The 12,356-nt window shown below is 56.9% G+C and overlaps 1 protein-coding gene across 2 annotated transcripts in view; it reads left to right on the plus strand.

The window, feature by feature from the left end:
• LOC102375843 (prelamin-A/C-like) overlaps positions 1-9,434 on the plus strand; it is a 16,754-nt gene extending 7,320 nt beyond the window's left edge. For both annotated transcript variants that reach the window (XM_025195012.1, XM_006038508.2), the window contains 11 exons: positions 2,873-3,029; positions 3,304-3,429; positions 3,518-3,688; positions 4,142-4,267; positions 4,533-4,753; positions 5,389-5,554; positions 5,674-5,781; positions 6,414-6,533; positions 6,679-6,771; positions 7,930-8,106; positions 9,402-9,434. In XM_025195012.1, coding sequence (XP_025050797.1) covers positions 2,873-3,029; positions 3,304-3,429; positions 3,518-3,688; positions 4,142-4,267; positions 4,533-4,753; positions 5,389-5,554; positions 5,674-5,781; positions 6,414-6,533; positions 6,679-6,771; positions 7,930-8,076 — 1,435 coding nt within the window. In that variant the 3' untranslated portion in view covers positions 8,077-8,106; positions 9,402-9,434. The remainder of the gene's footprint in view (positions 1-2,872; positions 3,030-3,303; positions 3,430-3,517; positions 3,689-4,141; positions 4,268-4,532; positions 4,754-5,388; positions 5,555-5,673; positions 5,782-6,413; positions 6,534-6,678; positions 6,772-7,929; positions 8,107-9,401) is intronic.
• Positions 9,435-12,356: the final 2,922 nt, after the last annotated feature.

The following is a 12,356-nucleotide window of genomic DNA, read 5'->3' on the forward strand; positions in this document are numbered from 1 at the left end:
CGAACACGAACCCGGCCCCTCCTCATTATCTGCTCCTCCGACCAGCTGCGGCTTCCTGAATTGCCGGCCCTAACCCAATTACGCCGGCAGCAACTCATCTCCTTTCCCTTCCCCGAGCCCCAGCCGGGTTCTTGTTCATGAAGAGAAGGGAGCTGGAGCCTGGGGAAGGGCGGCCTCCACCCCTGCCTCCCGTATCCCAGTACCAGCGCCCCAGCGAGGGGGCCCAGCCCGCAGTGCAGCTCCATGCAGATTTGTAGGGGGGCCAGTGCCAGGCTGGGATCAGGGGCGCCAGGTGTGCCTTTGCTGCCTCCTCTGCACTGTTTTGCACGAGGCTTGTGACTGCCAGGGTCCCCGCCTGTCCCGTTGGTGCACGACAAAGAGATGCTTGCGACTTCCTACCCGTCTCGCCTGGTGATTGTGAATCTTGGGGTTCCTTGCACATTTGCCCAAAAAATGAGGTGCTTGTGAACTCTGTTGCCCCATCTCCCATGATGCTTGTGAACATCCAGGGCCCCATCCACACAGTTTCTCACAAGGAATGCGAGGCTTGTAGATCTGGGGATCTTCCCCCTCCTTGCACGAGAGCGGGGGCACTTGTGAGCCTAGTGTGGTAACGTGTCCCGAGCACGTGTGGATGCCTATGTGGGAGCTATGCCTCCCCTTTCCGTGGCTGCCTTCTCTGCTCCCAGAAATGTGGTGTGGCAGCAATGCCTGCATGGGAATATGGTGGGTGCCTAAATCCCTTGGGCACATGCATGTGCTTTTCTACCCAGTGACTCTTCTGGCTCTGGTAAGCATGGGAGGGAGGCTGGTTGTGGGAACTGTTTGACAGCAGCCCCTTCAGCTTATGTGTCTGTGCTAGGGTCAAGGTCAAGGGGCTTCTGCAGCAGCTTGGACATGGCCCTTCCTGCCTGCCCCATCTCCCCGGAGCTGCCCAGCCAGGACCTCCATGTCTCCAGCTCTATACAGAGCTCGCTAGCTCCCAGGACATGGAGGATCCACCTCTTCCGTGCTCCACCCACAACCTCACAGGCCTCAATTGCCTCCATGTGAGCTGGGACAACTGCGGGCAGACAACTGCTGCAGGCGGGTGTTGAGCCGAGCTGCCCGCCCTGGCCTGAGCACCGATCTCTGGGCAGCTTTGCAGCTGCCACCACTGCAGCTGTAGCAAATGCAACGCTGTAGCATGTCCCCCAGGGAGGGGGTGAGCTGAGGGTGAGGAGCCCTTTGCTTTCATCTCTGCCACCTTCACAGCTCATTTGCACATATGCAAAGCGGACAGATAAGGGTTTCTCTCTGAATGCCCTTCTCCCTCCAGCATGGTTTGTAGGGACTCCTCCCTGGGTTAAACTGGGGAACACCCCGTCATACAACAGGGAGTCCCCATGGCAGAGATCCAGGTGCATGAATCCCAAGCTGTCTAGTGGAGTCATCTTTGTATTGTTGGCGCGGTGGGGCGGACTTTCCATGTCACCCATACGGCCCAAAGTGTGGCTGGGCTTCAGCTGTTGCAAGTCAAAGAGTCCGACCGAGGCAGGTGCTGGGAGCAGCATTCAGGCAGGCTGTCTGGCGGAGAGAGCACACGGCTTCTGTTTGAAAAGCCAGGGCAAGGTAGGGACACGGCTGGGGGCAAAGTCCCACTTGGCAGCGGCTTTGAACGGGGCTGAGCTGTAAAGCAGGTGCAGAGAGCATGGATTTTTCCTCCCTCACTACCCCAAGATCTTGCGTTCCTGTGCTGGAGCGTTAGTGCAGGGGCAATGGCACCGTGACCATCTGGCGTGGGACCAGACACATGGCCATGCCATTGGGGAGCATTTTTGAGAGCAGAAGGGCCTCTTACCTAGCGCCTGGGAATGTGAGTGCCCAAGGGGGCCTGGCCTTGGCATCCCAGTGGTTCCTTCCACCTCTCAAGGCCCTGCAGTCCAGACGTGCTAGTGACCATGTGCACACATTGCCATCAAACCAGTCCGATCTCCCATCCACAGTGGCTGTTATTCCTCTTGCAGTATTTTGCAGCTTGGCGTCAGGCCTTGGTTTGAAACCTCCAAAAGGTTGAAGTTTGCATGGCCTCTGTGATCCGGTTGAATCCCCTAAGCTCTAGGGGGCCCCATGATGTGTCAGGATCGGGGCCCTGGAAGCGCAGGGCTGATACCAACACAGCAGGGGTGCCTGGATATAGGGTCAAGGTGAGGTATTGGGGCTTGGGCCCGCACATAGGATGCTCACCAAGGGATTTGGAAGTATCTGAAGCCCCAGGTTGGGGTGGAGGATGTTTGCTGGTAGCAGGGCTGCATATGGTTCTTGAATGATTCACACGGATTTGGAATTGATTTTGCTGATTTGACTTGGGACGAAAAATTTTCCTTAAAAAAAAAAAAAAGAGCTAAGGGCCCTCAGCTCAGTGGGGGGAAAGCCAAGTAAAACGTGGAGTTCCAGGTCAAGCTGGTGCATTCCTATGGCAGGTTGGCTTGGAGTTTAGTGAGCTGCCGCCAGGCTACAACTCAATGCATTTCTATGGGACATTGATCTAGCATCCAAGGAGCCAGAGGAGAAAGAACAGAGGCTCTGAGGCCATGTCAGTACTGGGGTCTGTTGCACTGAGCCAGCTGTGTTGGGGAATACAGCACTTATGAGTGTGAAACATCAGCGACGTGGGCCTAGCTGGATGTGCACAAGTGAAATGCTGTAGGACCCCCTACAGCTAATGCTGTAGCTACAGGGACCGTTTCCCCATGCGCATGAAATCCCCAAGCCCCTGGGCCACGGTTCTGGGCTGGGAGTGTTCTGGGTGCACGTGGGACCTGGAGGATGCTCTGGTTGCACGTAGCTGGTATCGCTTCCTCCCCTGATGGCTTCAGTCGCTCTCTTCCAGCAATGCCAAGAAGGAAGAGGACCTGCTGTTCACCCAGTCCTGCCTCAGGGACCTGGAAGCCCAGCTCAACTCCAAAGAGGCAGTCCTCACCACCGCCCTGGGTGAGAAGAGGAACCTGGAGAATGAAGTCCGGGAGCTGAGGACACAAGTAGCCAACGTGAGTGATGCCAGCCCTGTCCTATAATGCCCTAGGGTGCCCTAGGGGTCAGGGCTGCTGGGACGCCATTGCCCTGGGGTGGGGGAGTCAGCCAGCGCCAAGGCTGATCTCTGCACTTGATTGGGGACAAGTTATGCAAAGCAAGGGCATGCATATGCATAGCATGAAAATGAAATGATGCCAGGGTGCAGGTTCCCAGCCCAAAAGCATGCCCAGGCCTGCTGTGTCAGGGACCCCAGTGCCTCCCCCCATCACTCCCTGCTTCTCTCCCCAGCTGGAAGCTGCCCTGAACGAGGCCAAGGAGCAGCTGCACGAGGAGACGCTCCGGCGTATGGGCACTGAGAACCAGCTGCAGACACTCAAGGAGGAGCTGGATTTCCAGAAGAACTTGTGGAGCAAGGTGGGTCGGGCTGGGCCAGGCTAAGGAGGGACCTCAGGGGCTGCATCGGGGGATCCCGGGGCTCATGTGCCCGCTTCTCCATCCCCAGGAGCTGCAAGAGACCAAGCGGCGCCATGAGACACATCTGGTGGAGATCGACAAGGGGCGGCAGCAGGAGTTCAAGAGCAAGCTGTCCGAGGCGCTGCATGACCTGCGGGCCGAGCATGAGGCCCAAGTCAAACTCTACAAGGAGGAGCTGGAGAAGACCTACAGCGCCAAGGTACCGGGGGAAGGAGGGGGTCCAGGACACCTGGGTTCTGTACCCACCCCTGCCGCTAACTCTAGGTGGATGTGGGATCCAGGATGCCTGGGTCCTATTCCCACCCCTGCCCCTGGCTTTCAGTGCAGCCCTACCCATGTCACCCCAGCCTCCCCTGCCATGTCCAAGTTTCCTTCCTGGGGCTATTTCCCCAGGGCTTGGTGCCTTCCCCTCCTTTCCCCACAGAGCCAATATTTCCCCCTGCTCTGAGTGCCAGGATGTGTCTCCCTGATATGAGTGCCCTGGCTGGCCCAGAGCCCCTGGCACTGCCACAGGTGCCTGCTGTGACTCAGATTCCCCATCTCAAAAGTCAGAGGCTTCTGGGCCCTTCCCTCCCCTTCGCCCCAGCAACCCTCGGCAGGGCCCCTTCCACTACCCCCCACAACCAGTGGCAATTAACTCCTTGGCTTCCAGCTGGAGAATGCCAGGCAGTCGGCAGAGAGGAACAGCAACACGGCGGGTGCCGCCCATGAGGAGCTGCAGCAATGCCACATCCGCATTGACAGCCTCTCGGCTCAGCTCAGTCAGCTCCAGAAGCAGGTGAGACCTGCCCCCCCTCCACTGCATCTGTCCATCCAACCCACCCCATGTACCACCAGCTCCCCACTGTGACCACGTCAGGCCACGACCTGCTGCTCCACTTGCCCCTCTTTCCTGATGTCTTGGTTTCGTTTATAGCCTGGCTCAGGATCCGGGCACCCCAAGTGCAGCTGTGTCCCCCCACGAGCTCAGGGGGAGTTTGCCCCATGGACCGAGCCCCTGGTGTGCCTCGTGTTGCCCTCAACCCTGTGCCCTCTGTCCCCAGCTGACAGCCAAGGAGGCCAAGCTCCACGACCTGGAGGACGCGCTGACACAGGAGCGGGATACCAGCCGCCACATCCTGGCCGACAAGGAGCGGGAGATGGCTGACATGCGGGCACGCATGCAGCAGCAGCTGGACGAGTACCAGGAGCTGCTGGGCATCAAAGTGGCCCTGGACATGGAGATCCTTGCCTACCGCAAGCTGCTGGAGGGCGAGGAGGAGAGGTGTGGGCGCCTGGCGCTGGGGGTGGGGGTCAAATGGGGGTGGGGTAAAGGAGAGTGGTGGGCGTGGCCAAAGCACGGGAAGGATCTAGTTGAGGGTGGGGCCAAGGAGTGTGGAGATGTGGCCAAAGTGGGGAGGGGTCTAGTTGGGGGGTGTGGCCAAGGAGGATGGGAAGAAGCCATGCTAGGGGTGTGGCCAATGATTGTGGGGGAGGAACCTAGCCTGGTGTGGCCAAAGAGTGGGGGGAAAGGCCTGTGGTAGGTGTGGCTAAGGCAAGTAGAGGGAGGAGCCTGGTTGGGGTGCGGCCAGAGTGGGGGAAGGGCTTGGTTAAGGAGACCCTGATGGGGGTGTGGCCAAGGAGAGTGAGGAGGGGACTGGTTGGGGATTGGAGGGAGCCTAGTTGGGGGCAAGGCCAATGCCAATATGGGAGGAACCTAGCTGGGGGCATGGCCGGAGAGGGCGTGGGGAGGAGGGCCTCCTTGGGGCGTGGCCAAGGAGGCTGTTGGGGATTGGAAGGAATCTAGTTGACGGTGTGGCCAATGCAGAGGGGGAGGAGCTGGGTTGGGGTGTGGCTGAGTCTTGGCCCCACCCCTCCTGGCCCTGCCCTTGCCCTCACCACCCGCCCTCCGCCCCACAGGCTGCACTTGTCCCCCAGCCCCAGCCCGTCACGCAAGAAGCGCAAGCTGGAGTTTGGCAAGCGCCCCAACTGCATCACACGCCACATGCGCACCAGTGGGCCTGTGGCCATCGAGGAGGTCGACCTGGACGGCAAGTTCGTGCGGCTCAAGAACAAGTCGAACGAGGTAGGGCCAGGCACTGAGCGATGCCCGCTGCGCCGCCCCTGCCAGGCAGACCCAGGCTAGGCCTGAGGCTGGATGGGAGACTCCCCACTTAACCCACCCCCCTCCCTTCTGCCTCACAGGATCAGGCCCTGGGGAACTGGCAGATCAAGCGCCAGAACGGAGAAGATCCCGTCATCTCCTACCGCTTCCCTCCCAGATTTACCCTGAAGGCTGACCAGGTGGTCACGGTGAGTTGCGAATGCTGTTCTCAATTAAAGGGTTCATGCCCAGAGGCTCTGGTGCCCGGTTCTCAGCTGGCCTGTGCTGAGCAAAGCCAACCCAGATGGGATGGGGTGCTCAGAGCATCATCGACAGTGAGTGTTGGGAGGGACGTCAGGAAGTTGCATCTGGTCCAACCCCCTGCGCAAAGCAGCACCACCCCCAACTCCATCATCCCAGCCAGGGCTTTGTTCAGCCAGGTCTTTAAAATCCTCCAAGGATGGAGACTCCCCCACCTCTCTGGGCAACCTGTTCCAGTGCTTCATCACTCTCCTGGTGAGAGTTTTTCCTAATATCCAAACTAAACCTCTCTTGCTGCAACTGGAGCTCATTGCTCCTCGTTCTGCCATCTGCCACCACTGAGAACAGGAGAGCCTCGTTTATCTGACACTGGGATTCGAACCCAGAATGCACAGAACAAAAAGTCAAGGCGTGGTCTGTGGGAAATCCCTTTCCTTTTAGGTGTCAGACTCTTAGCCTCCTCAGTGGGCTCCTGGGGAAGACCTACGTGCTCTCTAGGAAGGAGGTAGGGAGGGTGGTTATGATCCCGTCAGCACTACTGGCACGAGGTGTGACTGTTCTCTGCCCATGTTCCCCGTAGATCTGGGGCTCGGGGGCCGGTGCAACCCACAGCCCTCGCACGGACTTGGTGTGGAAGGCTCAGAGCTCATGGGGCACCGGAGACAGCCTGCAGACTGCCTTGATCAACTCCAACGGACAGGTGAGATGGCGGGAGAGCCTGGCGGGGACTGGTTCTTTGTATGCCAGGCACAAGCAGGGATGAATGGAGGGGGTGTGTGACCCTTGTGGGGTCTCTGAGGCTGTGGCTGCCTCCTGACCTCACCTCCTGCCCCCTTCCCCTGCAGGAGGTGGCCATGAGGAAGCTGGTGTGCACTATGATCAGCGACGAGGATGAAGACGATGATGAGGAGGGCATGCACCACCACCGCCACCAGCATGTGAGTGCCACGCGCTGGGAGCGGGGGTGGGGCACAGCAGGATGGGGAGACTTGGCCTGGGGCTCCCAGATGATGGATGGACCGTGCCAGGGCCACACGCTGGGATGGGGAAGCCCCCATCCCCTCCCAGCCTGCTGACAACAAGGAAGGAGAAGCAGGATGAGGTCCATCAAGAGGTTCTCTGCATGGAAGAACCACCACCAGCCATGCTGAGGGCAGAGGACACAGGCTTTGCTCTGGAGCATGATGATGCTGGTTTGGGTAGAAGCTGAGCTGCAGGAGATGACCCCGTTATGATAGAAACAAAGCTGAGGGCGCTAGCAGGGCAGAGAGTCCAGAGCCAGCTGGGGATGGTGGCTTCAAGCAAAGACCAGCGCCTCATGGGACGATCCTCCAAGCTAGATGCCTTGTTTGGTTACCGATGTAGTCGGTCCCCTCCTGGCTAAACTCAGCACACGCCAGCATCTGTCCCAGCAGGATAACCCATGGCTTCTCCTACTGACCCTTCGGGGCTGGGTTTGCCACAGGTGCAACAACAGGATCCCATGCAAGAGTGCATTGCGTGCACTATCACCCAGCACAATCCAAGCCCAAGAGCAAGGTTTGAAGGAGCTCGCAATGGGAAGATGTTGTGCGGTCAGGCTGAGCGGGGCTGGTGATGACCACCCACAAGCCCTTGATGTCCTCGATGCACCAGGCAGCCTTCAAATGAATTGCAGCCCTGACTGCAGAAGCAAGATGGCTGTTTTGTTATAGAACAGGCCTGAATCAATGCCCCCCATATAGCCAGGAGAGTGAAGCTGTCTCCCAGCCATGCTTGTAGAGGGGAACTTAAGCTATCCGCCCATTCATATCCAAGTTGCGGTTATGTGTAGAAATGCCTCCACACATCATGTTACTGGGGTAAAAATAAAACCCTAGACCAAGACTCTTCCATCAAACCAGGAGGCAAGAAGGGATCTCCTCCAGCACCAGGGAAGGCTAATTCCTGCTCATGGGGACCCCCTCAGCAGCTTTCTTGGGGTGGGTGGGACAGGGTGGGTGCTGCTGGCTGTAAGAATAACCCTGGAGAAGGGTGGTGTTTCCTCAACACAAGGTCCTCTGCTCCTCTCCAGGAAGTGCTCAGGGTGGCCGTATCTCTCTTTCACCTTTATCCAGGCCCATAGCAGCGGGACCCAGAATGCCGGCACCCCGTCCTCAGGCTCGTGCACCCCTCGTGTCAACATCACCCGCCGCTGCCGCAGGGTTGCAGGTCCCAGCGTCAGCACAAGTGGCCTGGGTGAAAACCCGATGACCAGGGCCTAAATGCTGGGGAAAGCCAGCCCACGCAGGCAGGTCAGTGTGGTAGGGAGCAGCAGGGGGCTCGAGGAACCCGGGTGTCCGGAGTGCTGGACCAACGGGTATCGTGCCTGTGTGGGCTGCAGTGAGTAGAAACCAGCCCTCTTTTGAGTGCAGCAGGTCCAGAGAGGAGAAGACTGAGGTGGGATTTGATAAAAGTCCTCAAATAATCAACAGTGCCCTTGTTGGCAAGAAGGCTAACTACAGAAAGGAGGTGGACAAGTTGGAGAGAGTCCAGTGGAGGGCAGTGAAAATGGTTGAGGGGCTGGGGGACAGGACTTGTGAGGAGAGGCTGAGGGACCTGGGCTGATTTAGCATGGAGAAGAGAAGACTGAGCGGGGTTGAATAGCAGCCCTCAACTCCCCGCAGGGGGGTTGCAAAGAGGATGGAGCTGGACTGTTCTCAGTGGGGGCAGATGACAGAGCAAGGAGCAATTGGCTCCACTCACAGCAAGGGAGGTTTAGGCTGGATATTAGGAAAAATGTTCTCACTAGGAAGGTGGTGAAGCACTGGAACAGGTTCCCCAGAGAGGTGGTGGAGTCTCCATCTTTTTTAAACCTGGGGTAGACAAAGCCCTGGCTGGGATGATGTAGCTGGGGCCGGTCCTGCTTGGAGCAGGGGCTTGGACTAGATGTGACCTCCCGAGGTCCCTTCCAACCTTAATTTTCTGTGATTCTATGAAATACCTGAAGGGCAATGACAGCGAAGGTGGAGATGGGCCTTTCTATGTGGCTGTAGGGGTGAGTTTAAGTGCAATAGCCTCAAGCTGCAGCAGGGGGACCTGAGGTTGGAGATGAGAAGGATCTTGCTGGCTCTGGGGTGGTTGAGCCGTGGAGCAGGTGGAGCAGCCCTCCACCTGGAAATGTCCAAGAGCAGGTTGGACAGACACTGGGCTGGGAGGATTGAGTTAGGCCTTATCCTGCCTTGACTAGATGTGACTTCATGCGGTCCTTTCCAGCCCCTTTCTTTGCTCCTAATTAATTGACAGCTAGATTGTTACTAGCTGAAGATTCAATTAATAATATTTAATTACTATTATTACCACAATATCCTACCACGAATGTGCCAGCTTGCCAGGGTTATCGATGCTGCATTTCATTTGTAAAGTGGAGAGAGTTAGGCTGATTTCTGTGATGAAAGCAAAGATCTCTTATTAGTGGATCTGAGTATTTCTACTTTGTGTTTTTAATGTGCTGGAATAATCAACTACTTCTCTGTCTGGTATCTGCTATCTGCAGCCTTTATCACTTATATATATAATTTTTATTTTTTTTTCCTCTTTTCTTTTCCAGGCTCCTCAAAGTTGCAGCATCATCCATCCTTGCCAAAAAAATTTTCCGTAACAAATTATTCTTCCCCTAAAGCAAAAGTACCTTTTCCTGCCTGTCCCTTCCCCTCTTTTGAAAACAAACCAAGAAAGGTTGGGATTTTTTGTTTTGTTCTCGACCACAGAAATATAATGCAAAATGACAGTTTGATTTTTTTTTAAAGAAAGAAAATCTATTTTTATAGGTAAAAAAAACCACACCAACAAGAGCTTTTTCAGCTGCTGCATCTTTTTAAACGCTGAAGCCAAAGAAGTCAACGAATGATGGTTGTCAAAAAAAGAGAGAGGAAAAAAAAATTGGTCGTTTAATAGCTCTTTAGATGTATATTTTTGCCAAAGGTTTTTATATAGGAGTTTGATGTAAAGCCATTTGAGATGTGCCCCCGTGCCTGTAAGTATCTTGGGGAAGGGGGCTGTGTTGCTCTACAAAGCCATGTGTTCGACCTGAAAGCAAAGCTCATTTCAAACTAGCGGGATGAGCTTTGGTTTAGGTAAATTGTGTTTTGAAAAGGGAAATCCAGTCCCTGAGGCTCGATTGTCCTGTGCACTAAGGCTCCTGCACCCCACTCTCACGGGAATCATCTGTGAGTGTCCCGGGGGGCCCAGATCCTCCTATTTTCCCATCACTTTCTGCACTGAGGGGTGTGCCCAAGAGGCCTGAATGATGTTCTCATTGATTTCCCATTGGTCTTATACCCGGGGCATTACCTCCCGACCCACCTTGTCCTGCCTTCTGTGCTTACTCCCATTGCTCCCTGCTCTTGCCATGGGAAAGACTCATTTTTTTCATACTGTATTACTCATCTGAGGCATTAGTTGTTTATATAGATATATAGGTAGATGAATAAGCAGCCACGTCGTGCCTTAAAAGGGGCGGTGTCGAGCGCAAGAGGAAGGAGAGAGCTTGTCTAGAGAGAGACAGAGCTGGCTTGTAGCTTAGGGTCTGCAGTCGAGACCAGACAAGGGCAACGGGACGTTAAAAGCGATGCAGAGTTTCCAAACATGCTTGTTGCTAGTCCAGGGACTGGGGCCGCCCCACACCTATCTCCTGCCTTCAACAGGAGGTTGGGGGTCTGCCTAGGGGGACAGGAGCTGGACCCCAAGCCTATTCTGGACCTGAGGGCTCATAAGGAGTGCAGGAGACCGTTTCCCCCTCTGATTTTTTTGTATCACTATTTTGAGATGGGTCCAGACATTCCAACAGGGCCCAGCCAGTCTCCAACACCCAGCTGCCTTCAGCGGCACACACTTTGTATGTGCGGCACTGTTAAAGGAAGCTCACCATGCACCACTCCCTGCCCAGCACTGGGTCCAGCCGCCTACTCCATTGCCTTGTCCCTGCCCGCCCCCAAGATCAACACTAAGGTCAGCCCAGTGGAGCCCTTCTTTGTCTCCCAGAGAAGACGCCATTTGCTGATAGCCGCCACCCCGGCTCTATTCCCGCTTTTCTGCATCTCGCTCAGTGGAAATGTTAGCGATGTTCCTGTTCTTCCTCCCCAAATCAATACACGAGGAATCCTGCCCAGCCCGTGTCCTGTCGTGATTTTGTAGGGGGCTGGGGTTAGTGAAAGGAGCAGGTGATGCTCTTGGGTCCTGCATGGGAGGCTGCTGGGCAGCATGGAGGGAGCCTCGGGCTTGGGGTAGCAGTGGGTGGGTGCAAGGGGCATTGGCAGAGCTGTGGGGAGGGGCAACCAGGACTGGACTAGGGAATTAGGGGCACCGGAGCCCCCCAGGGCAGCTTGTAGTTAGACCCAGGGGAAGAGGTTGACCCAGGGAGGAGCAGGGGCTGGGATCCCCCCAGCAGCACCTGGAGGAGGCCTTCCTGCAGAGGGGATCTGGTGCTGACCTGGGTATGACTCCCCCACAACCCCTCCCACAGCCTCAGGAGGGCTGGGATTGTGTCCTATGGGGGGGGAAATGCACAGCCCCAGTCACCAACTGGGGAGTACTGGAATGGGGCAGGACCTAAAAGCAGCCATTCACTGCCCTCCACTCTCCTGTAGCTTGCATTCGTAGGGCTGGGGCCTCTGCTGTATGCTCGCCCCCTCCATGTAGTGACCTCTTACATGCTCTCCCCTTCCTCTGGGCTGTTTCTGGAGGGTGCCAGGGCTCCACGGAGCCAGGGGGCTCTCTCGGGAGCTGATTGGGGCCTGGAGCACCCAGGTTTGGGGGAAGAGGAAACCCCCCAGGACTGGAAGTGAGGGGTTGGGGAAGGAACAGCAAACCCCTCTGGTTCACTGTGTCACCCCCTATTACTTCACACACCAATCTGTGCCCCTCACCATGCACTTCCCTGCTGCAGGCGCTAGGTGTCACCAGCTCACTTCTGATGGCGGCACCAGGACATGGCCTTGACCTTGGCAAAGCCAGTGAGCGCCCATCCAGCCCGGATGCTCCCCAGGGGTGAATGGCACTGCCCAGGCGCCCGCAGGCTGCAGCTCCTGTCCTCCACTTCCCCAGCTATACGTGCCCTGTGGGGCTAAGTGACTTGCCCAGGACCGTACAGCAAAGCGGTGGCAGTCCAGGCTCCTGCCTGCCCGGGCATTAACAGCTATGATTTGCACTGCATCTTCGCACAGGTTCCTCAAGTTTCCTAAAGGCTTGTTAGGACATCCCCCCACTCCCCCAGGCTGCAGTCAGAGGTGCTGCTGGGGGGATCTGAGCCCCTGGGCGGCCTGGGCTGGGGTGATTGCCCTGGACAGCCCTGCATGAAGGTTGTCGGATCCATGCGAGGGGCTGTCTCTTCTCTAGGCAACCCCTGGGGATTGAGGTTGGCGGGTTGAGGCTTATTTCTGTGGGGGGCACCACATCCCTGCCCAGCCTGGGGGAGGCTTTGCTGAGCCCGGGAGTGATGCACGTCCCAGAGGCCTAGAGGTGGTCTGTCCACCAGGCCTGCGGACAAGCCCTGGTTCCCCCCCGC

Source organism: Alligator sinensis, unplaced genomic scaffold, assembly GCF_000455745.1.
Source record: "Alligator sinensis unplaced genomic scaffold, ASM45574v1 scaffold811_2, whole genome shotgun sequence".
NCBI lineage: Eukaryota > Metazoa > Chordata > Crocodylia > Alligatoridae > Alligator > Alligator sinensis.